The sequence below is a fragment of the Mus musculus genome, chromosome 19 (genome assembly GCF_000001635.26).
Source record: "Mus musculus strain C57BL/6J chromosome 19, GRCm38.p6 C57BL/6J".
NCBI lineage: Eukaryota > Metazoa > Chordata > Mammalia > Rodentia > Muridae > Mus > Mus musculus.
This window is the reverse complement of record NC_000085.6, coordinates 3,957,771-3,985,769: the sequence shown is the minus strand read 5'-3', so window position 1 is coordinate 3,985,769 and position 27,999 is coordinate 3,957,771. Positions and strand designations below refer to the sequence as shown.

Below are 27,999 nucleotides of genomic sequence, written 5' to 3'. Positions count from 1 at the left end.
CAGTTGGAACTGGAAGACAGAGTGATCCTTTCCATTCCCTGAGACCTCCGTGGGGGTCCTGGGGAAGTCCTGGTTCCCTGACCCTCAGCTGTCCCTCCTACTGAGCTCAGCTGTCCTCTGGCAGGAGGCAAGCACTGTTCAGAGGTCGCTGAGGAGAGAGGCAGTGAGCCATGCAGCCCACTGAACCATCGGATTAACTATGCCTACTGACTGCACTTGGCCTCCAAGGTCAGGCCTTGTGTTTCAGGATGTCCTGACATCCGGCAGGAACTAAATCACTCTCGCTGTAGGTCCAAGCTTACAAGACAGTTTGGACATTCTGGGTGGCAACCTTATCAGAGCTGCTTAGATCACACTCTAGCCTGAGTCTGCTCTCTTACCCTCCCCCACCCCATGGCACTGTCACTGTGGGGACAGTGGAGCCCTGTGGCTCACCTTTGTTCTCACGAGGCCTGCCAGCTGTCCTTTGGCGAAGAGCTGGAAGCGTGCAGTGTGGCCCTGGGCGCCCTTTCTGCAGTCTGAGGCGTCAGCGGAGAGAGGGTCGAGACCTTCCTAAAGCCTATGCAGAAGGCCATGAATCTTTTGTCAACAGCTCTTGGGGCTGTTTACCAAGCCCTGCAGGTGGCAGGGGGTGAGTACCCTGTCTCCTTCAGGGACCCTGCCCTGCTCCAGCCTGAAGCCTTGATGGTCAGTCTGAAGCCCCCCCCCCCCAACCACCACCACTCCAGCTGCTGGGGTCCTGATGACTCCCATAGGGCCTTGCAAATAGGAACTGCTTTGCAACTTGGCTGTTTATGGGGGGTGGGAGGGTTCAGCTTCCTTCCTTCCTGCCAGGAGGTTCAGCTCTGTGGAGGCCACAGTGAGTTAGACCCCTGAGGAAAGAGATGGCTTCTGACAAGCTGTGTCACCTGGAGAGAGGAAGCGTGTTCCCTGGGCCTTACATGGGAAGTGAGGGTGAGGCAGCCCTGAGCTCAAGACAGCAGTGGGGAGTACGGGAGAGCAAGAACATCCCAAGGTGAGCGAGGGCTGGAGCCCAGCATCTCTCTAGTTAGGGAAACTGAGGCCCAGAAATGCATCTGAACTAATCTACTGCCACCACACCCTTAAGCTGTAAATCTTGATCCAAGAGGGTCTGTGGCCTGAGATCCATGCCTGAGAATCATGGACCCAGGGGGTTTGAAGTCCCAGGCTTGATCCTCCACTCTCCTGATCAGGCTGTGGCTCCTTTTGTCTGCTCAGCTCCTCTGGCCTGTCTGTCATATCTTGGTAAAAGTCTGACAGCCTTGTTCCCTGTGCCTGGTCTGCTGAGCCCTCAAGAAATGACACTGGCCACTGTCTTACCAGCTCTTCTCCAGACTCCCATCTCTGTCTGTCCTTCACAAATGACCTGCTATCTCCCTGAGTGAATCCCAAAGTGACACTGGGGACATGAGCGTGTGTCATGTGTGTCATGTAGGGCTTACAACATCTGCCTGGTGTTTTCCTCCCAGGGCTGGTAGGTGACAGTCAGCTTTGTCTTGCTTTGAAAAAGCTTTGGATGCTGTGTGGAAGCCAGCCCTGGGGACTGAGCCAGGAAAAGAAGGACCCATGAGGCTGTGCCAGGGACCAGCCAAGAGACCACATGGCTTCCACCTGGAGAAGTGGGGAAGAAAGGCCCTGGGGAGATGGGAAAGGGGTGTGGAGAGGAATCTAGCCAGCACCACACCTGAGAAGGGTGAGGGCCCAACTGGAAATGGAGACCTGGAAAGTAAGCCACATGTGGACTGACCAGGAGGCTTGTGGCCAGGCCACGTGTGGACTGACCAAGGTCCAGGACCTGGGTTTGATGATGTCTTCGTGGGGACACTTTCTCTCTTCTCAAGGGATGCATGGCTAGTTGAGGGGAGGGAGAGAGAGGAGGCAGCTGAGCGGTGACTGTTCTCTGCCCCTCAGCCCTTCCGCAACTGCCTTATTAATTCGATTCAGGAACCAGGCAGGGACAACTCTGGCTGTCTACTGGGGACAAGACGAGCAGACAGAGCTGGCTTTTGTCCTCTTGTGTCTGCTTTCTAGAGAACAAATGCTTGGATAGGAATAGACTTCAGGCCATGCTGGGGCAGAGAAACCTGAGACATCTCTTTGTAGTCCTCCGGAGGCCATTGAGAACCCTCTGAGTCCGCAGGCACGCCACCCCACCCCACCCCCACCCCACACACACAGGGAACAGCTCTGCCTTTGCCTCTTCACTGTGTTAGGTCAGACTTTCAGAACTTGGTGCTGCCTGTCAGGAGCTGAAGCTGTAACAGCTTAGGGGACAGCATCCTGCTTTTAAATGAGGCGGTGATAAAGGATCCATGACGAGAGCTCCTTGGAATGAAAGGGTTGACAGGGCTACACAAATCCATCACTGAAGAAAGTCAGGACAGGAACCTGATATCAGGAACTTGGAGCAGAAGCCATGAAGGAGTACTGCTTATGGGCTTGCTCCCCATAGCTTGTAAGGAAGCCTGCTTCCTTACCCACCCCTGGACCAACTGCCCAGGGATGGAACCACCCACAGCAAGCTGGGCCTTCTCCATGAGACTTATTCATCAAGAAAAGGACCCACAGACTTGCCTACAGGCCAATCTGATGGGGATATTTTTTTCTGTTGAGGTTTCCTCTTTCCAAGTGACTCTGGTTTATGTCAAGTTGTCAAAACAAAACAAAACAAAACACTAACACAGCCCACACAGGGCAGGAGGCCACTTGCTTGCCATGGTCTGACACAGATATATGCCTCTACCTGAATCCTGCCTACAATCAGACATGACCTCCCACTCCACAGCTGGGGTCCTGCTGTACGCTCTGCCTTTCCATCACCTTCTCTGTCGTCAGTCCCTTCATCTCTCACTCCAGAGCTGTCCTATGGCTTCTTCTTACTAACCGAATGCCCTGGGATGAGTGAAGGAAGATGCACCTGTATTGTCTACTTTCTTATGGCCTCCCTAGTACCTAATGACCACTGTGGGCCCAGCACCTACAGCTGGTCCCACATGACCCCACTGGAGCCCCAGGGTGGCTCCCAAACCTGCCACTCACCTGTCCCCATGCACTTGTCCACCACTCTCATCATCTGACCATCTCATCCGGTCAGCCATCATCCACACAAGCAGGTACCTCCTCTCTTTATCGTTCTCTTCTCAATCACCTATAAGCCCCTGCTATGTGCCTCTGCTGTGTCCCCTATGTACCATTCTAGAGACTCCATCACCCCAAATTTCTAACACCACACTTCTTTAATTTTCTCAACTGCAGGCCACGAGCTCAGGTTTGTTGAGAGTCTAAGGATGAGGAGCCCAATAGCCAAGGCTGGGAACTGGAAGTGGCTCCAGGGCGGGGACCAGGGAAAAACAAGGGGCCAATCTCAGGGCCCAGGCATCCTGTCTACCCAGCCTCCAGCCCTCAACAAAGCTGTCCCTCAGCACTGCCCCCGCCATCCTCCATGAGCTTAACACAATTCTGTCTTGACTCAAGGCCTCGGTTTCCCCGTGTTTAGATAAAACCTTCAGTTTTTGTTTGCTGAGATAGGGTCTTTACATATCCCTGGAATCACTTTGTAGACCAGGCTAACCTTACAAAGGTCACAAAGATCCACTTGTCTCTGCCTCTGCTGGGATTCAAGGCATATGCCACCACACCCAGTCCAAAGCCTCCACTTTTAAAGATTTTGTTATTTTCCATGTATTAGTGTTTTGCCTACATGTATATCTGCACATCACATGTGTGCTTGATTCCTGCTGAGGCAAAAGAGGGTGTTGGATGCCTTGGAACTGGAGTTCGAGATGATTGTAAGCTGCCATGTGGGTGCTGGGAACAATTCCTTTGAAAGAACAGCCAGTGCTTTTAGCCACTGAGCTACCTCTTTATCCCCGAGTTTCAAATTTCATATTCAACCTCTCATTATATCTTTCTAGGAGCGGAGATGTGGCCAGTACATATTACACACTCCTGCCGGATCCAGAACAGACATAACTAATCAACCATGCTTTCCTTCTTATTCATGCTGTTTCTTGGCTTGCCATTCTATGAACTACCATTATAATGTCATGTCTGCCCCTTCTGGTGCCATGAGCCAACAGTAAATCTTTTCTCCCTGAATTTGCCCATGTGAGGTCATTTAATAGAAGCTACAGGAAAGTAACAAATGAACACACTGAGATTCCACCAGTAATTCTGATTTGAGGTCATGATCATGTCACTTCAGGTGGGACAAAGCCACCCTCTAGGTATGGATGAAGTTGTGAGCAGCTGCTCTGTCTTTTGGGATCCTGTTACGATCTGACAAATTAAGTCTGCCTTAGTCACCAGATCTGCCCAAACTTGGTGAGGGGGCTTCTCTGTCTAAGCAGAAGAGCAGGAGGCTGCTGAGGATGCTGTGCTATGGAAAGGGGTATACATCTGCCTGGCTGCGGGTACATTCAGAAAACATTCCAGAAGTGGGGTATTCACAGGCTGGGCCAGACACCTGCCTTTCAAAAACCACTGGGGACTTGGAAGCCGCTGAAAGCTCAGGTAGGTTGGGGCAGGGAAGCAGGAGAGAGGAGTCAAGGTGGCATTCACAGGAGGGTGCAGCTCCGGGAGCCTATGGCCCAGCTTATCAGTTGTTGGTTCCAGGGACCATAAGGCGGGTAACGGAGGTCATTAAGCTTTTCCATCCCAGGGCTGCGCAGCAGGCAGGCACGATGGTGGGAGAAGGTGTCAAAGGAGAACTTGCCATGGTACCTGCCCATCCCGCTGTTGCCTGCAAGGACACACAGAGAGAGTGTGAGGGCAGCACCTGGGCAGCCCCGCTCGCCAGCCTGGGAAGCTCAAAGCTTGCAAGGGAGCTCAGAGAAACGCAGGGCAATCAAAGAACGATTTATACATAGGGAACCTGAGGCCATAAGAGACCCAGAGCCTGGATCCAAGTGGAGTAGCAAAGAACTTTCTGGGATGGAAAGAGGGGGCAGGAACTCACCAACTCCCCCCAAAGGCAGAGCTGGTAGGGTCAGGTAGAGGAAGCCATCGTTGCCTCCAAAGCCACCGCTGCTGGTGCGTTCCAACATCTGATTCACCACCTGAAAGAGATGGAAGTGAGCAAAGGTTGGTGGGTGAGTTCTGACAGTCCACCGGGGAATAGAGAGTCCTCCCTTCTGCACTGCCTCCCCCAGCTCCTCCTTACACTGAGCAGTGCCTTATTTTAAGCACTCACTAGGGGGCGCACTTTACAAGGCCTATTATTAAAAGCATGAGAAGGTTATAACTGAAAGAGCTTGGATCCCCACTGCAGCGAGGCAAGCACTGCCTGTGAGGTCCTCTATGGTGTTGTCCTTCAATCTCATAGGAGCTTGGCTTATGAGGAATTTTGCACAGCTTAGAAGGGGGAGGGGCCTCCCTAGAACGCCTCTTACTGCCAGCAGAGGACACCTGGCACCTGTGGCCCTGCCTGTGCCTGTCTTCATGTGTCTTTGTGCAGTATTCAATGGAACCAGGCTATCTGCTAAATTTTGCAGCATTAGTCTAATGCCCTAAGCAGTGGATGTGACCAGTCTGTCCCCTTTTCACCCACTCTGTGGCCCAGCCCCAAGAGGCCCCACCTGGTTGTTGTTGGAGAAGGCATACAGCGCCAGAGGCTTCTCCCGCCGGTTGATGAACTCAATGGCTTCATCCAGGCTTCTCACAGTCACCAGGGGCAGGATGGGCCCAAAGATCTCCTCCTGCATCACGGGCTCTGTCTCCTGCACGTCTACCAGCACTGTGGGGGCTGAGGACAAAGGGAGATACAGCCTTGCTTGTTGTCATGGTGAGGATGGGAACGAAGTTCCAGACTGGGCACACTCAGGATCTGAACCTCAGGATTCCAGGGTCTGAGTGTCCAGGGACCTGACCTCCTGGGACAATGGAAAACAAATGGAAATCTGAGCCCAGACACCTGGGGTCCCAGCTCAGTGAGTCTAAAGCTGTGGGACCTAGGGTTGTAATTGAGGAGTCACAGGCTTAGGTGCAGTTATAGCACAAAAATAGGTTAACTTAAGGATGCAAGGAGTCATGCTGAGGCTGACAACCAGGGTCCAACACGGCCCTCTTCAGTATGAAGGGTCTCAGCCCAGGTGGGCTGTGTGCCAGGGACAGGGACAGGGACAGGAGACTCACCAATGTAGCGCTCTCCCTCATCACTCTGGCCACCGATGGCCACACGGCCACAGCCCAGCAATCCCTGGAGCCTCTTGAAATGCTTCTGGTTGATGATTCTGCCCAGGTTGGGGGAGGTCTGTGGGTTATCTCCATAGAAACGCGTGATGGAATTCTGCAGGGCAGGCACCAACCGCTCCTGCATCTCCTGGCTACACAGGATATAATCGGGGGCCACACAGGTCTGGCCGGCATTGAAATAGCGGAACCAGGCCACACGGTTGGCCACTGTCTGGGGGTCGCAGTTGTCATCCACATAGCAGGGGTTCTTACCCCCCAGCTCCAGGGTGATGGGTGTCAGGTGTTTGGCAGCAGCAGTCATGACGATCTTGCCTACCCGAGGACTTCCTGAGAACATGGTCAAGAGGCACCTGGTCAACTAGCATTACCTTTGGCCTCCCCTGGCCACAGAGACCTTTCTCAACCCAAGTTCTGGGCTGTTCCACCTACCTCCTAGAGTCTGCCTCCATCCTGACCACCCAGAAGCCAATCTCCAAGATTCTCAGAGGGCCTGGAGAGCCACCCTCAGGGACACCTCCACCTCCTGATTCATCCCCTCCCCGGCCTATGGCCTTACCCACAATGCTTTTGCACCATATTATCTGCTGTCCCCCTACCCCAGGTCCTGGACAGGGCTCTCCTTACCTGTGAAGAAGATATAGTCAAATTTGTGTTCCAGCAGCTGCCTGGTCTCCTCGGGTCCTCCCAACATCACAGCAAAGCAGCTCTACAAGGCAGGAAGACAGCTCAGGAGGCAGACTCAGGGCAGGAGAACCTCCCCACTGGCCAGCACAGGGGTGTGGGTGTGCCAGCTGCTTGACAGGCAAAGCCATGCTCACCTGGTCCAGATACTGGGGCAGCAGCTCTGCCAGCACCTTCTCTGTGTTCTTGCTAATTTCTGATGGCTTCAGCACCACACAGTTTCCTGCCAGGAGCCAGTGGGGAAGTAGTGAGGGGAGGCTGGTGCTTGCACACTTCTTGGACCTCTGGAAGCCTTCTTTGGGAAGACTCATCAGACTAGGAGGGCTCAGAACCCCACTCACCTGCAGCAATGGCCCCCACTAAAGGTATGATCATCAAGTTCACAGGATAATTCCAGGGTGCAATGATAAGCACCAGGCCAAAGGGCTCTTTCCGGATGAAGGCTGAGCTCAGCTTGGTGAGCTAGGATGCAGAACCATAGTCAGGTGTCAGATGAGTAAGAGCCCGTCTAACACACACACACACACACACACACACACACACACACACACACACACACACCAGTGCCTGGGTGATGGAGTCTCCACATGAGAAGACTGGCTTACTTTGGACTCAAGGGCAGGAATGGGCCTGGGGCAGGCTGCCCCGTGCCCTGCCACCCCACTTTTGCCTTCACTCACCATCCCTCAGCCAACAGGACTCACCAAGTTGGTGGACACAGGCTCGTCCTTCATCCAGGTCTGCAGGTTCTTGAGGGCCAGGTCCACCTCATTCTCGCACAGGATGATCTCACTCATGTCTGACTCGAAGCCTGACTGTGGGGTAAGGAAGTCAGGTTCAAGGCTGGGCTGGGCCTACTGTTTGGATAGGGCTTGGGACAATTACATTGAGCTTATAAAAACAGTGTGGTTGTCCCATGGGGCTAATCCTGAACTGCAGCTGCCTCTTCTGAGACTTTGGGCAAGCAACTTATGCTGAGTGCCTCAGTTTCCCAATTTGGTAACAACTGTTAAGCTGTTATGCTGGCCCCTCAGGGGGTGTTCCGTGTGTTTAGCTGTGTTTAGCTAATGCTGCAGTCTGTGCATAGAGCAAGGGTTAAATAAACTGGGATACTTGCTCCTCCTCAAGGGCACAGATGTCACAAAGGATTTGGCCCAGCTTGGGAAGGGCACAGCTGTCCCATCTAGATGCCCCACTCATCCCCCATACAGTACCTTGCCCACGTCCTTAGCCAGTGCATCTTGCAGCAGCTCTTTGTTTTCCTGCAAGAAGCGACCCAGGCTCCGCAGCTGTGCAGTCCGAAACTCAGTAGGCCGAGTCCGCCCTGCATTGAAGGCCTCCCGCAGGCTGTGCAGTGTGGCCTCAGAGGGGCCTGCCCTGCAGGATGGGACAGTGTTCATTGGTAGTTTGTGCTCCTGTCAACCTTGGGGGAGAGCTTCATCAGCCTCAGGGCCAAGGCAGCCTCCCAGTACACATCAGCCATAATCTACTTTCCCATCCTCCCCAGCCCTATCCTCCAACCCCGAGGTTTATATTCCCCCCCAAAGACCATAGGGACCAGTGGCCACATAATGGAGTTGTATGCACATGCGGTTACTGTGTATTTCTGATTTTCGTTTTATTTTTATGACTTTTTGTTTGTAGTTGTTTGAAATAAATAATTTCATAATTTTCCCTCTTTTTTTCTTTTTTTTTTAATTAGGTATTTTCCTCGTTTATATTTTCAATGCTATCCCAAAGGTCCTCCATACCCACCCCCCTCTTTTTTTCTTTTAAATCTTATTTTTTTATTGGGTGTGAAGAGAGGCACTCACACCATGTGTGTGTGAAGGTCAGGGGTCAGATTTGTAGTCGGTTCTCTCCTTGGCAATCGATCACAGGTCACCAAAGCTCAAGTGGCTACGTATGTACCTCAGCCTCTCTCTCTCTCTGTCTCTCTCTCTGTCTCTCTCTGTCTCTCTCTCTCTCTCTCTCTGTCTCTGTCTCTGTCTCTCTCTCTCTGTCTCTCTCTCTCTCTCTCTCTCTCTCTCTGTGAGTCCCTGCCATCATAGGTGGAAATGAGTATAGCCCCTTTCCATAGAACACTGTAGGAGGAGCAGCTCTGCCGGGAGGAGACTGAGACCAATGGAGCCACCTGGAAAGGCCTTTTCCCCACCCCTGAGTTGCCTGCAGGTAGTGCAGTGTGCTTAGTTCCCCAGCTCCCCACCCCCACCCCCAGACAGCGTGTCTCTGTGTAGCCCTTGGCTGTGCAGGAACTCACTCCGGAGACCAGGTTTGAACTCACAGAGATCTGCCTGCTTCTGCCTCCTGAGTGGGATTTCCAGATTTTGGGAGCTGTCACCCATGCTGGGTTGGGCCTTGGTGAGGCAGCTGTCTTTGAGTTATTTCTGCTCCTGTAAGTGACCCCCTCTCCCATATTCCTGTAAGTAAGCTGTAAAGTTATTGTTTCCTCAGGTTGGATTTTAGTGGTAACCATACTTTGGTTTGTTATGGGATTCCTGTCTGGGGTGAGTAGATATATGTGTTCTGTCACCCCAGGAAAAGTTTTGCCACATAACAGTAGCCCAGGCTTGCCTCCAACTATGAAGCTGATATTGATATGGCTGTGTATGCATGTGCTTGTGTGTTGGTATTCATGTGAGCCCATTTTCAAGTGTCTACATACATGTAAGGCATCTCTCTCTGTCAGTGGGTGCTTCTTCACACCTGAGTGTCTGTACACAAGCGTCTTGTGTTGTGAGTTGGGTGGGAATGGGTGTTGCTTTGAATGTGTGAACAGGAGCAGCACTGTTGGTGTTAGCATTTCCTCTAGGCTCCGCCCAATAGTTACCTAGCAACAGCCAGGTATGAATCTGACTCATGTATTAAAGACTGTTCAGGTTTCTCTTTCTCTCTCTCTCATCTCTCTCTCCATGTGTTTCTGGCCAGCCTCTTCCTTTCTTTCTCCTTTCAGTTTCTGTCCTCTGTCCCCTTTCTTTCTCTACTCACTTCCCCAGACTCCATTCCCATGTCCCAAATAAACTTCATTTCATACTACACCCAGCTAATACCTGCAAAGGGGGGAGGAGCTTCAGCATGGCACCCCTCCCTCTGTATCATGTCAATGCATTACAAAATATATCAGTTGGGACCTGCTCTCAGCCCTGAGAGGGACAGGAACAGCACCTCACTCAATACCCTTGAGGTTCTACCCCATTGACACTTATATCCTCCCTGAACATCAGCAGCCAACATCCTAATTAAAGACATCCAGACACACATCTCTGCAGGCAGCGCTTCTCTGTGGAGAAAGCTACTCTCACAACAGTTCCACCACCACCCACCCCACCACACACCCCTCAACCCTGGCATTGAACAGAATTTTAAAACAGTGCCCCTGTGGACAGAACTCTTAGGACAGAGACTGTTCTTAAGAACAAGAGGTTAAATTGAGCAGCCACTGCAGGCTGATCTCAGGGGTTGTCCCAGCTGAGAAATGTGGGGAGACAGGAGAGTGCAGACTTGCTCTCCTCCCCATGACAGAGCAGATGATTTCCCTACTGAGGCCTCCACATTTAGGTCCCCCTCCCCTGGGGCCTGCAGGGATGTCCCTGAGCAGACTCACCTCCTGTCAGGCCTGCATGGGGACACGAGCCCTCGTTCCTTACAGTCAGAACTAGGGGAGTCCCCACCTAGACCCCTAGCCAGGAAGACCAGGGGCTATTCCCTGCAGGGACTCCCTGGAGGACCTGGGCCTGGCTGGGGCTACTTGGTTCCCTAGTCCCTGGACAACTGGAACAACTGGCCTAGACTGTATGCCCTAGAGCTCCTTCTGGGGTGCCATGTCACCATGTCACCAGCCCTCACAGTGCCCCTGCCCAGGCTCCATGAGCTCCTGGTCACATTGCCTGTGGTTCTAACAGTGTCCATCCTTCCTACTGTCTCCCTGGGACTGAAGCTGGGATGTAGTAAGGTCCCTGGGGCTCCTTAATGTGGGACAACCTATTCCACTCCGCTCTGTTATAATCTGTAGGGTTACTGTTGTGCACGCTGACTGTCACTGACTAACATGTCAGTTACATAGCACGAGTCTGTAATTATACAGGATCAGCAGCATCGGCATCTCTGGAGGCAGGCCAGAGAGCTGTCATGTCATGCAGGCTCTAACTGCAGTGAAGACACAGGGACACTGCACTGTGGATGTGGAGCAGCGGGGCAAAGGCTTCGGGGTGCAGAGTGTGAGAAATGGGGTATAGCAGGGACAGTTGTCTTGATGGGACCTGCTTCATGGGGAGCCGGGGTGGATACACACCACATGCAACGGGGAACAAGGCTGGAAGGAAGGCAGAACTGGCATTTAGAAAGAGGGGTGGCATGTCTCATCTTATCTAAGCCTTGTAATACATATCATTACTCCATAATAAGGATGAGAAAGTGAAGCTCAAAGAGTCCAGCTGATTTTCCCAGTTTGCTTTGACTGTCAATCTGACACAGCCTAAGGTCACTTGAGAAGGGAGTCACAAAGGAGCGATTGCCCAGACCAGATTTGCCTGTGTGAAATTGTCTTGATTGTTAGTGGATACAGAAGGGCCTAGCCCACTGTGGGTGGCACCATTCCCTAGATAGGTGGTCCTGGCCTGTGTAAGAAAGCTTGCTGAGAATAAGCCTGTGTGCTAATCAGAAAGCAGAGCCCTCTGTGGTTTCTGTTGTATTTCCTTGGCTTTGAGTTAGCACCAACATTGACTTCCCTCAGTGATGGTCTCTGATCTGTAAGCTGACATCAGTCCTTACACCTGCCTCACATCAAGCAAAAGCAGCTGGGCATGAAAGCTGGGAAGCTGAGTCCAGACCTCACTCCTTGAGCTGCTCTAGTCACTGCAACCAAGGGGGATCCCTGTCTCTGCCAACAGCGGCTTCCCAGCTTTCATGCCCAGCTGCTTTTGCTTGATGTGAGGCAGGTGTGTGGAAGTGGTGATGGGAACAGGATCTCACTGCACAGTCTTAGCTGGCCAGGTACTCTTTCTGTAACTTTCAACTTGAAGCAGTCCCCCTGCTTCTGGGTATGGAGGTGACATGTGTGCCACCATGCTGAGCTTCTAGGCACATGGTTTTTATCCTTTCCTCTATGCTTTTCAGTTGCTTCCAGATTTTCCAAGAGAATGTAATGTTTCCAGAGCCACAGTGAGCAACACTATTTTTTTAATGACACTGCATCACACTATGTGGCTCTGGCTGGCTTGGCACACTCCATGTACACCAGGCTGGCCTCAGACTCACAGAGCGCCACCTACCTCTGCCTTGGAGTGCTGGGGTCATCACACTCGGCATGGGGGTGGGATGATGATGGGATCTTGTGTAGCCTTGAATTTGTTATCTATCAAAGGATGACCTAGAACCCTTGACCCTCATGCTTTCACTCCTACCTCCCAAGTGCTGAGATTATAGACATGTGCAGTTACACTCAGTTATTCAGTCCTGGGGGATCAGAAACAGAGCCTCATGCACTCTAGGCAAGCCTTCTGTCATCCACAACGCCCCTGTTTTCTCACTACGCAGTCTAGGCTGTCCTTGAACTCATGCTTCTCCTACCTCAACATCTAGAGAGCTGAGATGACAGGCAAAAACCACTGAGCCCCACTGGTAACATAGCTTTTTAAACCTAAAACTGGATTGGGTGTGGTAATGCTCACCAGCATTCCAGAGGCAGAGGCAAACAGATCTCTGTGAGTTTGGGGCCAGCCTGGTCTACACAGTTAATTCCAGAACCCCCAGGGCTACACAGTGAGACCCTGACTCAAACAGACAGGTAGGCAGACAGACAGACAGACAAACTTCTCAGCTCTGATCTTGCCTCCCAAGAGGTCCCCTCCTTTCTGATCCTGGTGGCAGCTCTAATGTCCCTTGCCAGGTCTCCATCTGCTTGTGCGGCTGCCACCTTAGCATCATGGAGCTTCTCCAGACAGGATGAGGTCTGCCCCTCGTCCTGAGACTCTTGGGTGTTTCTTATATGTAACAGGAACGTGAGGCTCAGAAGAAGCAGGCAGATGATTGTGTACCTGTGACCTAGGCCTCCGGTCCTGTTGTAGAGTTGTAATGACCTAGGCTGTCCTGTTGTAATGACATAGGCTCACTGCTGGTCTCAAACCCTCAGCTCCTAGCCCTGCCCCTCACCCGTGACTCCGTATCCCAACACATCTGTATTCCCAACACATCCGTCCCCCACCCAGGGCCTTTTTTTTTGTACTGAGGCCCCTTTGCCACCAGTTCCAGAGGCCCCACCTACCCCTGAGAGGGCTCCGAGCCTGTCTCTGCAGCAGACATTCTGGCTCCAGATGTGCAGCAACTCTTGTAGCCAGGCTCTCAATTGCCTCTGCCGATCCTTCTAGGTGGGGTCACACTGCCTTGCCCTATCTGGCAGTGCAGCGCCTGGTCTTGAAGCTCTAACAGGTGGTGGGTGGGGCAGCTGTCTCCTAAACTCCACGCCTTCCCTCCCTCATTGCCTCCTGGGCACAGCTCTAGGGAACCGGAATGGCAGGCTGTACGGGCTTCTCTGTGCGTCTGAATGTTCTGGAGAAGCTGAAAGGAGTCAGCTAGTGAGGAGAAAAGTCATGGGGGTGAAAGGTGAAGACAAACCTCGTCAGTTTCCTGACATCGATACCACCTCCTCCAGGAAGCCTCCTGGGGCTAAATCATCTCCTCTCTCTCTCTCTCTCTCTCTCTCTCTCTCTCTCTCTCACACACACACACACACACACACACACACACACACACACACAATGACAGTGTTCCTGTCTAGAGCAAAAAGGTTTGGGACTTTTATTTCCACTCTCCTGTGACTAAATGACACACATGGAGTAGGGAAAAGGGCACTGGCAGTTGTGGAGGAGACTTTGCAGGCAGGGGGATTGCTTCAATGGGGGAAATTATTTATTTCCTATTTACATGTGAGATCTAGTCAAATTATTTAACCTCTTTGAGCTTAATGTCATAAATGTGTGTGTGCGTGTGTGTGTGTGTGTGCACATGTGTGTGGTTTTCTACCATGTATCTGTGCACCACATGTATGCCTGATAACCCACAGAGGTCAGAGAGGGCATCAGATCCCCTGGAAGTAGTGTCATAGATAGTGTGACATGCCATGTGGGTGCTGGGAACTGAATGGAGGTTCTGAGGAAGAGCAGCCAGTGCTGTTAACCACCAAGCAATCTCCCAGCCCTTTAGTATCATGATTTCTGAGACACTCTCTTGGGAGTGAGAAGACAGCTCACAGCTTCTGGCTGTGTGTCTGGGGCTGCGGCACTGGAGGCTCCCAGTGTTTCTGTACCTCACCGAGTACCTCCTAGGGTCTAAGAAGCAGGAGACAGAGCCCTGCCACTGTCCCTCACTGGTGACCAGACCCTATGCCCCACCCCTCCCTGACCCAGGCATCAAACACACACCCAGTTCAGGGTTGAAGAGAGGGTGTCTTTGCCAGTGGGTGTCTGGCATAACCTCTCCTTGTGGTTGGAGCTCAGCCATTAGGAGCCACAGCACAGTACAAAGCTCTGGCCCACGAATCTTTGCTAGTGTCAGAGCTCAGTGTCCATGGGCCCAGGAAGGGAGCACAGTAGGAACGGGGGCAGGGACACAGGATGGCTTACACGGGGTGGCCTTCCCGAGAGCATCAGGTGGGTCCCAAAGATGACTTCCCACCCTCAGTTGCAAAGCTACACTGTGTGTGGGCTACAGGCTGTGTGAAACCTAACTCACTAGTGATACATTTTAAAGAAAACTAAACCAGAGAGGACCCCACACAGTCATGACCCTGAGAGCAATGGGCAGAGTGTGAAATCAAACCACTAGGGAGCTTCCTGTACCCTGCTCTGTCCTATGCCAGGCTGAGGAGACAAATATCCCAAAGTGGCTGAGACAGCAGAGCTGTGTTCTCTCATAACACTGAAGACACAAATCCATAACCAAGCTGAGTGTGGTATCTCACACCTGTAGTTCCAGTTCTTGGGAAGCTCAGGCAGGAGGATTGCCATGAGTTCCAGAACAGCCAAGATTACATACCAAGACCTTGCCTCAGAGAGGAAAAAAAACAAAAACAAAAACAAAAACAGAAACAAAAACAAAATATGCTGAGGCCTGTCCCCTGAGCCTGTGGGGGAGGAGCCACCTGCCTCTTCCAGCTCCGGGTGTCTGGTTTGTAGTCTCACCTCTCCAGTCTCCTCCTGTGTTTACATAACCTTTGTCTTAAGACACATCACCCCATATCACCTTTCTCCTTTCTCCTGGCCTCACACACACTTGACAAAATACAACTGAACTACATCCTCACCCTCTGCTTCTCTCTGAGGATGACACCTGTGACTGAAGTGAGCATTGAATGGATTGCCAGGATCTTGGCAAGATCCTTAACTTCATCAGATGTTGAAGCTGACTGAATCCTCTGACCATGAGCTGCAAGAGAATCCTTCCCTCTTGAACTTGTCCGTATCAGGACATTTAATAGAAGTCACAGGAAAGCAACTAATGAACACACTTCAGACAGGCAGATTCCACCAAATAATCTGATCTGGGTCCATGGTCATGTCACTTCAGGTGGGACAAAGCCACCCTCCAGGTGTGGATGGAGTTGTGAGCAACTGCTCTGTCTTTTGGGATCCTGTTACGATCTGACAAAGTAAGTCCCCCTTAGTCACTAGATCTGCCCAAACTTATTGAGGGGGCTTCTCTGTCTAAGCAGAAGGTTGGAAGGCTGCTGAGGGTGCTATGCTATGAGAAGGGGCTGGACCAGCCATCTACATGTCATGCCTGGCTACAGGTAGCTCAGAAAAAATTCCAGAAATGGGGTGTTCACAGGCTGGACTAGGCACTCGCCTTTCAGGAACCACTGGGGACTTGGAAGCAGATGAAAGCTTAAATAGGTTGGGGCAGGGCAGCAGGAGAGAGGAGTCGGTGTGGTGTTTACAGAAGGGTGCAGCTCTCAGAGCCGATAGCCCATCTTAGCAGCTGCTGCCTACGGGGACTATAGGGCGGGTAACGGAGGCCATTAAGCTTCTCCATCCCAGGGCAGCTCAGCAGACAGGCACGCTGGTTGGAGAAGGTGTCAAAGGAGAACTTGCCGTGGTACCTGCCCATCCCACTCGATCCTGTGGGCAGCATAGGACATAGGGTTAGGCCTTCAGTGGACAGTTGAGACGATATCGCACAGACCTAGCTCTGACAGGGAGGCTATCTGAGCCTCTGTTTCCTCAGTGGGGTAAATAAAGAACTGTGTGCAAAATGCTGAGCCCTGAGCCAGCCCCAGCAGCAGCTAACCAGGTGTTGGTGCAGAGTAAGCAGACAGTGACTGATGGGTTATATTCTGAACCCAGGCTGCTGAGGTGGGGGTGGGGGACGGATCCCAGCTCTGTCCTGAATAGCAGTGCCACCTTGAGTAAGTGACTTTGCCTCTGTCTTCTGTGATGGTGGCATCCTCCTTCTAGGGCTGTGCTACAAATTAAGTGAATCTTCAGACTCAACAGAGTTCCCACTGTCTAGGAAGGGACAAGGATCCAGCCAGGAGAGTTCTGGGGAATGGTTTGGGTAAAGTAGGGGGCCATAAGCTGGGGTTTCTGGGGTGAAAGAGGCCAGAGGGTTGTGGAGTCAGCCAGATGAATGTTGTGAATGAAAGCCCAAAGGAATCAGTCCTGGGGACAAGAGCCTTGGCCGTCGGTGACATGTTAGGACCAAGCTCAGTGGCTGCCACAGCAGACAAAACTGAGGGAGAGAGATGGGAGCAGGTCCTCTAGACAGACCAAGAGGGACCAGGCTCATCTGTCACTCATTCCACCACTGAAAGTTACCGGGTGGAGGGAACAGGATAGCCTTTCAGTAATGAGGTGGGCTCAGAGGGAAAGTGGTTGCCAAGGTCACCTCTGTCTGTGGGGCTTGCATTTCAACATTCCAGGCATCCTGGAAGTGGAAGTCCCCAGGCCTATGTTCACGGGGACATGGGAAGGCTGAAGAGGCAAGTATGCAGCCCCGTCATTAGAAAACACCCACAGCCATGTGGGGGATGGGCAGCAGAGGACAAGTGTTGCTTGATGAAAGTCAGGATGCTCAGTGGCTGGCAGCTACAGGTGGGCTTTCTTAAAATGCACAAAACAACCTCTTTGGTCCTCACCCACACAAGATTTCCACCACAGACTGTAGGGAGGTGGGAGAGAGGCAGGCTAGTTGGACAGTCAGTGGGGAGGGCCTTATGCTCCCACCTGCTGCACTGGGCACTGAGAAGGGGGCACATCTTCTGCAGTTAATGTGGTCAGGTAGCAGGATGGGGATGCAGGTAGGGGGTCAGCCCAGGAGGGCAGAGCTCTGCTGCTACCTACCCACTCCTCCAAAAGGAAGGCTGGACAGGGTCATGTACATGAAGCCATCGTTCCCACAGAAGCCCCCGCTGCTGGTCCGGGCCAACACCTGTTTGATGACCTGGGAGAGAAAAGATGCAAAGCACTCCTGGACGGACCTTGTTTCAGTGAGGGCCAAGGGGGCTCTGGTAGGATAGATTCCTGGACCCTGACGCTGGGAACTTGTTCCCTGTGTGTCTGCCTGTGAGTGGCCCTAGCAGGGTGTTGGGACATAGTCCTAACATAGCCTGAGGCTAGAGGCAGGCAGAGGGAAAGCATAGTAAGTCAGGTACCAGGTGGTCATGGAGGTTTCCCAGGGGAGGGAGATGAGCGGGCTGCTGAGGCTTATTATAACTGAGACATTTCTTCAAGAAAGAAAAGAGAGACTGGGTGGTGGTAGCGCAGGCCTTTAATCCCAGCAGTGGGAGGCAGAGGCAGGCAGATTTCTGAGTTCAAGGCCAGCCTGGTCTACAAAGTGAGTTCCAGGACAGCCAGGGCTACACAGAGAAACCCTGTCTCCAAAAACCAAAAAAAAAAAAAAAAAAAAAAAAAAGAAAGAAAAGAAAAGAAAAAGAAAAAAGAAAGAAAGAAAGAAAGAAAGAAAGAAAGAAAGAAAGAAAGAAAGAAAGAAAGAAAAGAAAGGAGAGAGAGAGAAGTGAACGCCTTTATGGAGCGAGTTTGGGCCAATAAGGTCAAGTTTGGGCTTATCAGCCTGACATTGTCCTCAGGAGTTAAAGGTTGTCATCAGCTACATAGGGAATTCATCACACCAACCTAATCTACAAGAACCTGCCTCAGAAAACAAAACAAACTATACCACACACACACATACACACACACACACACTGTCTAGATAAATGGCTCTGGGAGAAATCCTCTGCCCCCTGGACACACACTGTCTAGATAAATGGCTCTGGGAGAAATCCTCTGCCCCCTGGAGTTGGGACCATAACTGCAGTAGCCTAAGGATTAGCATCCTTTGAAGATGTGTAGCATCTCCCACCTCCCTAGAGGTCAGCTAGATGCTTGCCCCAACACTCAGGAAGTGGTGTGACAGCTCCCAGCAGAGACGCTGACAGACAAGGCCTTGCCCAAGTGATTACTAATCTCTCTAGCCATGAGCAGCTCTCTGGCACTCAGAGGCAGCCTTTATATCTAGGGCTATCTTTCTAGAAAGCTTATGCCTTTTATTGAATTGAGAGGAACCAAGAAACGGGGGTGTTGCAAAGATCTGGCTGCACAGGCTGAAGCCCAGTGGGATCGAAAGCACAGGCTGCATAGAGGGAGGGGGACGGGTGCAGGGCCAGCAGTGGTGAAATTTGAGGTCCTTTCCTGGTTCTTTGCAACACCCCAGTTTCTTGGTTCCTCTCAATTCAATAAAAGACATAGGTTTTCCAGAGAGACTGCCCTGGAGGTAAAAGCTACCTGTGAGCCAGAGAGCTGCTTGTGGCCAGCAAGACATCCTGGTTCCTGAGGTTCCTGGCCCTGTGTCATGGGGCAACTGAGTGTGGGATACACAGGAAATCTATCGCCTTTGTGGCTTTTCCATAAATGTATTCTCAAATAAAAAGTGTATTTACAACACCAGTGTTGAGGGCGTGTGGGTGTTGGCAGAGCTTTCTTAGCTCCTGAAACCAGGAATGGTGTGAACCTGTGTTATCACCCTACTATGAGTGTGAAAGCAAGAGAATCACGAGTTTGAAGCTATCTCAACTACAAGTGGGTATGAGGCCTGAGCTATATAAGACCTCATCTTTAAAAAAAAGCGGCAGGTGGGGTGGGAGTGGGGGAACACTTGGTTCAGCCAGGGGTGGTGCCCAGGAAAACCAGTATGGTCTGGATAGCATATGGGAGGGGACCTCAGTGCCTCCTAAGAGGGAGGGCAAGGACAGAGCCTAAGAAGCCACCATGCCTGAAATTCTGTGATTATGCTGTGCTCTCTGCTGCCTCCTATGCCATAGCCCACTTCTGGAAACTGCACCCACCTCTGCGTTGTTGGAATAGGCATAAAGCGCTAGCGGCTTTTCCCGCTGGTTCATGAACTCGATGGCTTCATCCAGGCTTCTCACAGTCACCAGGGGCAGGATGGGCCCAAAGATCTCCTCCTGCATCACGGGCTCTGTCTCCTGCACGTCCACTAACACTGTGGGGGCTGCAGACTCAGGAATAGACTCAGCCTCTCCACAGGCAGGACTTGCAGAGGGATCGGGCTGTGACAGGGAGAGCCTGCTCTCCAGGATAGGGAATCTCAGGGTCTGAGCTATGAGGACTCAAGATTTAATGAATTTTGACCTTATGAGGTATGGGACAATAGAGGGTTTGAGTCCTGGGACAGCTATTTGGAATTGAGGAGTCACAGACCAAGAAACACAGTGAGGAGATGCCTACCACCAAAAGCTAGAACTCAGTTGAGGACTCAGACTTTAGGTCCAGAAAGGTGCCTCCAGTATGAAGGGTCTCAGCCCAGGTGGGCTGTGTGCCAGGGTCAGGGACAGGAGACTCACCAATGTAGCGCTCTCCCTCATCACTCTGGCCACCGATGGCCACACGGCCACAGCCCAGCAATCCCTGGAGCCTCTTGAAATGCTTCTGGTTGATGATTCTGCCCAGGTTGGGGGAGGTCTGTGGGTTATCTCCATAGAAACGCGTGATGGCATTCTGCAGGGCAGGCACCAACTGCTCCTGCATCTCCTGGCTACACAGGATATAATCGGGGGCCACACAGGTCTGGCCGGCATTGAAATAGCGGAACCAGGCCACACGGTTGGCCACTGTCTGGGGGTCGCAGTTGTCATCCACATAGCAGGGGTTCTTACCCCCCAGCTCCAGGGTGATGGGTGTCAGGTGTTTGGCAGCAGCAGTCATGACGATCTTGCCTACCCGAGGACTTCCTGAGAACATGGTCAAGAGGCACCTGGTCAACTAGCATTACCTTTGGCCTCCCCTGGCCACAGAGACCTTTCTCAACCCAAGTTCTGGGCTGTTCCACCTACCTCCTAGAGTCTGCCTCCATCCTGACCACCCAGAAGCCAATCTCCAAGATTCTCAGAGGGCCTGGAGAGCCACCCTCAGGGACACCTCCACCTCCTGATTCATCCCCTCCCCGGCCTATGGCCTTACCCACAATGCTTTTGCACCATATTATCTGCTGTCCCCCTACCCCAGGTCCTGGACAGGGCTCTCCTTACCTGTGAAGAAGATATAGTCAAATTTGTGTTCCAGCAGCTGCCCGGTCTCCTCGGGTCCTCCCAACATCACAGCAAAGCAGCTCTACAAGGCAGGAAGACAGCTCAGGAGGCAGACTCAGGGCAGGAGGACCTCCCCACTGGCCAGCACAGGGGTGTGGGTGTGCCAGCTGCTTGACAGGCAAAGCCATGCTCACCTGGTCCAGATACTGGGGTAGCAGCTCTGCCAGCACCTTCTCTGTGTTCTTGCTAATTTCTGATGGCTTCAGCACCACACAGTTTCCTGCCAGGAGCCAGTGGGGAAGTAGTGAGGGGAGGCTGGTGCTTGCACACTTCTTGGACCTCTGGAAGCCTTCTTTGGGAAGACTCATCAGACTAGGAGGGCTCAGAACCCCACTCACCTGCAGCAATGGCCCCCACTAAAGGTATGATCATCAAGTTCACAGGATAATTCCAGGGTGCAATGATAAGCACCAGGCCAAAGGGCTCTTTCCGGATGAAAGCTGTGCTCAGCTTGGTGAGCTAGGATGCAGAACCATAGTCAGGTGCCAGATGAGTAAGAGCCCGCCTAACACACACACACACACACACACACACACACACACACACACACACACCACTGCCTGGGTGATGGAGTCTCCACATGAGAAGACTGGCTTACTTTGGACTCAAGGGCAGGAATGGGCCTGGGGCAGGCTGCCCCGTGCCCTGCCACCCCACTTTTGCCTTCACTCACCATCCCTCAGCCAACAGGACTCACCAAGTTGGTGGACACAGGCTCATCCTTCATCCAGGTCTGCAGGTTCTTGAGGGCCAGGTCCACCTCATTCTCGCACAGAATGATCTCACTCATGTCTGACTCGAAGCCTGACTGTGGGGTAAGGAAGTCAGGTTCAAGGCTGGGCTGGGCCTACTGTTTGGATAGGGCTTGGGACAGTTCCCTTGAGCATGTATATAACACAGTGTAAGGGAAGCACGGTGCTCCCATGGGGACTGCTATTCTGACCTGTCACTGCCTGGTCTTGTAACTTTAGGTAAGTGACTTAACCCAAGTGTCACAGTTTCCCTATTTGTTACCCAAGAACAGCCATGAAGCTGGCTCTCAAGGGAAGGGTGTGTGTGTGTGTGTGTGTTCCCCGAGTTAATACTGCACTCTGCAGGAGGCAGGGAAGAAATACACAGGACATTTTGGGCACACATTTTGGGCACATACCTTGCCGTGTATGACTCTCCTTAGGGACTCCTGATCTCAGAAAGGATATGGCTAGCCCGGGAGTGATAGAACAGCACCTCTGTGTGTCCAAGGATGCATGCCCCATCCCCAACCCTCACAGCACCTTGCCCAGGTCTCCATCCAGGGCGTCATGAAGCTGTTTGCTATTGTCCTGCAGGAAGCGGCCCAGGCTCTGCAGTTGTTCAGCCCTGAACTTAGCCGTCTTTGTCTTCCCTGTGTTGAAGGCCTCCTTCAGCCTCTGTAGCTTTTCTTCAAAAGGGTCCGTCCTGAAATACGGGCAATTAACTGAGTGGTTGAGACTGACACCGTCATTAAGACACACTCTAATCACCCATGGCCCGTGCCGCCTCCAGAAGCTTGTGGCCTTCCATGGGCTTCTCTCCAGTGACCTGGCAGGTTGGGCACTGCAGTGGTGCTGAGTGCTTCTGAACGCTGGTGGACATAGCGCTTGTCTTGTTCTTGGTGTGTTTTGTATGTTTGCTGTTATGTGTGGTTGTGTGGTTGGTTGTTTTTTTGAGACAAGGTCTCACGTAGTTCGTGCTGGCCTCCGAAGTGTTTGTTATATTGTTAGAAGTGACCTGGGAAATCCTGATCATCCTGTCTCTACTTCCCACACAGCTGAAAAGAAAAGTATGAGCCAACCTGCAAGACTCATCTTTTATAGCTGTTGCTGTCTGTATGCCCATGTGCAAATGAGTGCCTCTGTCCTTGTGTCTTTATGTGTCTAAACAAGCATCTGTATTCTGAGTCTGTGGAAGTGTGTGTGTGTGTGTGTGTGTGTGCGCACCCGTGTGCGCGTGCGTGCCTGTGTTTGCGGGTGTGTGGGTGTGCATGTGTGTGGGTGTGGGGGATGTGTGGGTGTGGGTGTGTACCTGTACCCTTGTCTAGCTGTTGTGTTGACCTGAGTGAATACAGGTGTGAGCTCTGCATCTGTGTAGTCGGGAGCTGCCCATGCTGAGACCTGGTCATGGCCCTTGGAGGGAGCAGAGGAATAGTATCCCTACTGTGTGCCCTTTAGGCCCTGTTCTCATCAGCATCTGTATCTTCCCCTGGGCTTCAGCAGTCCATCACCTTCTTCGCTGAAAGCCAGACACACACCCTTGTGTACAGCATCCCCTATGGATAGAGTTCCTCTAATGCCAGCAGAGGCTTGTGATTAGAGCTCTTGAAATAGCACTCCCTGTGAACAGAGTTTAAATCAGGACAGTGCCCCACAGTGGACAGCTACAAGACTTTGGAGTAGAGCTCCTGTAGGGACAGTGGGTCTCTGCATCTCAGTCTCCTCATCCTCACATACAATGGATGACAGTATCTGCCAGGCTTAAACATCACATCTCTCCAGTAATCTATCTTCTCAGGACGCTGCCCTCTGTGGACAGAACTCTCAGGACAGGACCCCCTGTTGATAGGACTCTCAGGACAGCGCCCCCTGTGGACAGAACTCTTAGGCAGAGCCTATTAAGAACAAGAGGCTAAATTGAACAGTCACTCCAGGCTCTCAGGGGCTGTCCCAGCTGAGAAATGTGGGGAGACAGGAGAGTGCAGACTTGCTCTCTTCCCCATGACAGACAGAGCAACTGATTTCCCAACTGAGGCCTCCACATTCAGGGCCTGCAGGGCTGTCCCTGAGCAGACTCACCTCCTGTCAGGCCTGCATGGGGACACAAGCCCTCGTTCCTTACAGTCAGAACTAGGGGAGTCCCCACCTAGACCCCTAGCCAGGAAGACCAGGGGCTATTCCCTGCAGGGACTCCCTGGAGGACCTGGGCCTGGCTGGGGCTACTTGGTTCCCTAGTCCCTGGACAACTGGAACAATTGGCCTAGACTGTATGCCCTAGAGCTCCTTCTGGGGTGCCATGTCACCATGTCACCAGCCCTCACAGTGCCCCTGCCCAGGCTCCATGAGCTCCTGGTCACATTGCCTGTGGTTCTAACAGTGTCCATCCTTCCTACTGCCTCCCTGGGACTGAAGCTGGGATGTAGTAAGGTCCCTGGGGCTCCTTAATGTGGGGCAGCCTATTCCACTCCGCTCTGTTATAATCTGTAGGGTTACTGTTGTGCACGCTGACTGTCACTGACTGACATGTCAGTTACATAGCACGAGTCTGTAATTATACAGGATCAGCAGCATCGGCATCTCTGGAGGCAGGCCAGAGAGCTGTCATGTCATGCAGGCTCTAACTGCAGTGAAGACACAGGGACACTGCACTGTGGATGTTGAGCAGCGGGGCAAAGGCTTCGGGGTGCAGAGTGTGAGAAATGGGGTGTAGCAGGGACAGTTGTCTTGATGGGACCTGCTTCACGGGGAGCCAGGGTGGATTCTGTGCACACCACATGCAACAGGGAACAAGGCTGGGAGGAAGAGCGACGTTTACCCTTCCTGCGTGGGATAACAGTGCCCGGCAGTTACTGTTACCCCATTGTAAGGATGAGGACACCAAGGCTCCAAGAGGCCAGCTGATTTGTCCTACTCACAGTGGCTGCTGGCCAATAGACCTCAAGGACCCAACAGATCTCTTCTCTCACTAACATCATGGTCATGTGCCTATGTGCAGTCCATGGTGTATGTGTCCAAATGTATGTGAGCTCATGTGTATGTACAAGTGCGTGTGTGGGGGCTGCAGGGTAAAGCTGAGTGCTTTCTCCAATGGTCTGCTCTGTTTACTGAGGGAGGGTCTCCTACTGCCACAGCTCACGGATTTGGCTGGGTTCGTTAGGCAGTCTCAGCGGTCCTCGCCCTTTGTCTGACGTTTGAGCAGTGGATTAACGTGTGGGCTTTTTTCTCCTTTTTTGGTTTTTTTTTTGGGGGGTGGGGGCTTAGAGGTTTGTTGTTGTTGTTGTTGTTGTTTTGTTTTTTTGGACATGGTTTCTCTGTGTAGCCCTGGGTGTCCTGGAACTCACTCTGTAGACCAGGCTGGCCTTGAACTCAGAAATCTGCCTGCCTCTGCCTCCCGAGTGCTGGGATTAAAGGCATGCGCCACCACTGCCTACTCGGCTTTTTCTTGAGTGTAGATCTGAACTTTGGCCTTCATACTTGTGTGGCAAGGTCTTTACCCACGGAGTCATCTCTTCAGCCTTACATGCACGGGTGTGGACATGTGCTCGTGTGCGTGTGCGTGTGCGTGCGCGTGTGCGTGTGCGTGTGTGTGTGTGTGTGTGTGTGTGTGTGTGTGTAGAGATAGGTCTCACTATGCAGCCTTAGCTACCTGGTATTCTCTAGTAACCTTGAGCTTGTAGCAATCCTCCTGTCTCTGCTCCTATGTGCTAGGATCACACCATTTATCATTAACACCTTTCAGAAGCTTCAAGATTTTCTACAATAAGAATGTAACACTTCAAGCTAGAGAGACGGCTCAGCGGTTAAGAGCACTGACTGCTCTTCCAGAGGTCCTGAGTTCAATTCCCAGCAACTATATGGTGGCTCACAACCATCTGCAGTGGGATCTGGTGCCCTCTTCTGGTGTATCTGAAGACAGCTACAGTGTACTCATATAAATAAAATAAATGAATCTTAAAAAAAAAGACACTTCCCATCGGTAAGCTGTCTCAGTAAGTGACCACAAAACCTGATGACCTGAGTTTGAAGCTCCACATCGCAGTCAAAGGAGAGAACAACCCACACAGGCTGGGCTCTGATCCCCACCCTCTACAGGCATTCCACAGCACTTGCGCATTCTTGCTGCTACACACACACACACACACACACACACACACACACACACTAAATAAATGTTTAAAAAAAAAAAGAAAAGAATGTCACAGTTCTGGAAACACAGGAACATGCCCCAACCCCAGCGCGCTCTCTCTCTCTCTCTCTCCCTCTCTCTTTCCTCTCTCTCTCCCCTTGACATATAATCTTATATGAATAGCTTGGGCTGGCCTCCAACTTGATATGCATCCAGGGATAACCTTGAACCCAATCTTCCTGCCTCCATTTCCTCCCAAGTTCTGGAATGGCTAACTTGTGTCAGCATGATCCATTTATGCAGTGCTAGGTGCTACGGTAATTTTTTACCCCAATAAGCCCATATAAGAAACCACAGAACCCAGTTATTATATTTATAAGCTATATGCCTAGATTGGGCTGATCTATCACTATACTCATCTATTCCCCAGCTATTTGCAGCTTTGCCAGGCCCGGTGGATCTGCTCCATCTTCCTTTCACCTCCTCTCTCTCCCTCTCTCTCTCCCTCTCCCTCCCTCCTGCTTTCTCCTCTCCCTCTGAGACCTCCAGACCCACCTTTCCCTTCCACTGCCCAGTCATTGGCTGTAGCCTTTTTTTGACCAGTCAGCACGGGGAAAAGGCCCTGTGACATCACCTGAGTGATCTACTGCAACCCCTCTTGAGGAAGCAGAGCTAACACCACATACTAACAGCACCAGGGCAACCCACAGCAGCTGCTTCTTGCACACTAGGCTAGCAGTCTGTGCTAAGATGCACCCCCAGCCTCATTTTTGTTTGTTTGGTTGTTTGTTTGTTTGGTTGGTTGGTTTTTCGAGACAGGGTTTCTCTGTATAGCCCTGGCTGTCCTGGAACTCACTTTGTAGACCAGGCTGGCCTCGAACTCAGAAATCTGCCTGCCTCTGCCTCCCGAGTGCTGGGATTAAAGTCGTGCGCCACCACGCCTGTCTTTGTTTGCTTTTTTGATACAGAATTTAATACATAACTGAATTCTTGAGTCCAGGATCCTCCTGCCTCAGTTTCTACAATGCTAGGATTACAGGTTTGTGCTACTCTGCCCTACTCTGGACTGTGGCTTTTTAAACTTGAAACCAGAAACTCAGCTCTGGGCTGGTCTCCAAAGAAGTCCCTTTCTTTTTAACAACCTGGTCACAGTTCAACCAGGTCCCCATAGACCCACAAAGCTGCCTCATGTCATCTGGAACTCCACCAGGACAGACAGGGCTTGCCCCACCCCCAGCAAGCTGGGTGCTTCCAGGAACCTATCTTCTCACAGGGTTGTGAAGCTCAGAAGAACAAGGAAGATCAAGACCACCACCCACTCCCCCTGGCCCCACCTCTGCCATGAGCCTCCTGGTCCACCTATCACTCTGAAGTTCTAGGCTCCTTAGTGGTCTCAACCCCTGGGCTCTTGGCCCTTCCCCTGACCTATGACCTCCCCATCCGATTTCTGTCAGCCATTGGCCCTGCTCTCTGGTTCTAAGGCTCCTCTCAGCAGGTGTACCTACCCCTGATCTGCTCGTGGGTGTTTGCCTTTGGTGGACATTCTGGCTCCAGATGTACAGCTCCTCTCCTATCCCGCTGGCTCCTGCTCTGCCTCTGCCTCTGCCTCTGCCAATCACTCTAAGTGTCCTTGGACCACACTCCTACACCCACACCTAATGGCATGGTGATTCTGTCCTCGCAGGGCAGCTGCTTTGAAACCTCACGCCCTTCCTCTGCCAACTCTTCCCTGACTCCACTGAAGGGAACTGGATTGACAGGATGGGCAGGCTTCCAAGGCATGGAGGGCAGCTGGGAAGCAAGCTGGAAGGAAAAATGTCTTGGTGCAAATCTCACCAGAGCTCCACCAGCAATCCTATCTCCTCCAGAAAGCCCCCACGGGCTAAGTCACCATCTGCCCTCACACACATGCACAACCAGGCTGGCCCTGTCTGGCTAACCAAGAAAACTACATTTCCAACTTCCTATGATCAAATGGCACACACAGGGCAGAAGAAGGGGCCCTGACAGTTTTAGAGGAGACCTGGTAGGCATACAGTTGGGGGAGAGGGGCCGGTGGGGGGCACTTACGAAGGTGGATGTCACTTATATCTTTTTTTTTTAAAGATTTGTTTATTTATTATATGTAAGTACACTGTAGCTGTCTTCAGACACACCAGAAGAGGGAGTCAGATCTCATTACAGATGGTTGTGAGCCACCATGTGGTTGCTGGGATTTGAACTCTGGACCTTCGGAAGAGCAGTCGGGTGCTCTTACCCACTGAGCCATCTCACCAGCCCGTCACTTATATCTTTATTTCCTATTTCTATGTGGAGCCACGTTGAGTTATTTAACCTCCCTGAGTGTAACCATGATTGTCTCTGACTCTCCTGGGAGTGAGAAGACAGCTCACAGCTTCCGGCACAAGCCAGTGTGTCTGGGGCCGCAGCACTGGAGGCTCCTAGTGTTTCTGTACTTCACCAAGTACCTCCTAGGGTCTGTGAAGCAGGAGACTGAGATCAGCCCTGCCACTGTCTCTCACTGGTGACCAGACCCTATGCCCCACCCCTCCCTGACCCAGACATCAAACACACACCCAGTTCAGGGTTGAAGAGAGGGTGTCTTTGCCAGTGGGTGTCTGGCATAACCTCTCCTTGTGGTTGGAGCT

General features: G+C 52.0%; 2 protein-coding genes and 1 long non-coding RNA gene across 7 annotated transcripts; 1 reads left to right on the top strand and 2 right to left on the bottom strand.

Annotated features, from left to right (window-relative positions):
* Positions 1-8: 8 nt before the first annotated feature.
* Gm52386 lies at positions 9-4,116 on the top strand. Its single transcript, XR_003952881.1, has 3 exons — positions 9-631; positions 835-1,015; positions 3,936-4,116. It is a non-coding gene; the product is annotated as a predicted gene, 52386 (long non-coding RNA).
* On the bottom strand, positions 4,105-13,442 carry Aldh3b2 (aldehyde dehydrogenase 3 family, member B2). The gene is made up of 10 exons (NM_001177438.1): positions 13,157-13,442; positions 8,109-8,271; positions 7,599-7,709; positions 7,236-7,356; positions 7,032-7,117; positions 6,838-6,919; positions 6,154-6,540; positions 5,598-5,764; positions 4,979-5,078; positions 4,105-4,762 (listed from the first exon to the last, which is right to left on the bottom strand). Exons 1-10 carry the CDS (start codon positions 13,192-13,194, stop codon positions 4,578-4,580), a joined length of 1,440 nt encoding a protein of 479 aa, NP_001170909.1. The 5' UTR covers positions 13,195-13,442; the 3' UTR covers positions 4,105-4,577.
* On the bottom strand, positions 13,351-27,038 carry Aldh3b3 (aldehyde dehydrogenase 3 family, member B3). Of its 5 annotated transcripts, none has more exons than XM_006531842.2 (10): positions 26,857-27,032; positions 21,769-21,931; positions 21,192-21,302; positions 20,833-20,953; positions 20,629-20,714; positions 20,435-20,516; positions 19,751-20,137; positions 19,232-19,398; positions 17,229-17,328; positions 13,351-13,449 (listed from the first exon to the last, which is right to left on the bottom strand). In XM_006531842.2, exons 1-10 carry the CDS (start codon positions 26,892-26,894, stop codon positions 13,367-13,369), a joined length of 1,338 nt encoding a protein of 445 aa, XP_006531905.1. In that variant the 5' UTR covers positions 26,895-27,032; the 3' UTR covers positions 13,351-13,366. The 5 variants fall into 5 exon arrangements, with proteins under 5 accessions (XP_006531905.1, XP_006531906.1, XP_006531908.1 ...); NM_028545.2 differs by lacking the exon at positions 13,351-13,449 and adding an exon at positions 15,332-16,007 and having other exon boundaries at positions 26,857-26,962; XM_006531843.2 differs by lacking the exon at positions 19,232-19,398 and having other exon boundaries at positions 13,370-13,449; positions 26,857-27,038.
* Positions 27,039-27,999: the final 961 nt, after the last annotated feature.

Coding starts and splice junctions, on each gene's coding strand:
- Aldh3b2 (NM_001177438.1), bottom strand. CDS start 13,194: ATGTCTGCTGCAGAGACAGGCTCGGAGCCCTCTCAGGG. Junction 6,541..6,837: donor TGACTATATCTTCTTCACAG/GTAAGGAGAGCC, acceptor CCATGTTCTCAG/GAAGTCCTCGGGTAGGCAAG. Junction 5,765..6,153: donor TGAGGGAGAGCGCTACATTG/GTGAGTCTCCTG, acceptor CTTTGTCCTCAG/CCCCCACAGTGCTGGTAGAC.
- Aldh3b3 (NM_028545.2), bottom strand. CDS start 26,894: ATGTCCACCAAAGGCAAACACCCACGAGCAGATCAGGG. Junction 20,517..20,628: donor TACCCCAGTATCTGGACCAG/GTGAGCATGGCT, acceptor CCTGCCTTGTAG/AGCTGCTTTGCTGTGATGTT. Junction 16,008..17,228: donor CCTTCCTTTTGGAGGAGTGG/GTAGGTAGCAGC, acceptor TGCTGCCCACAG/GATCGAGTGGGATGGGCAGG.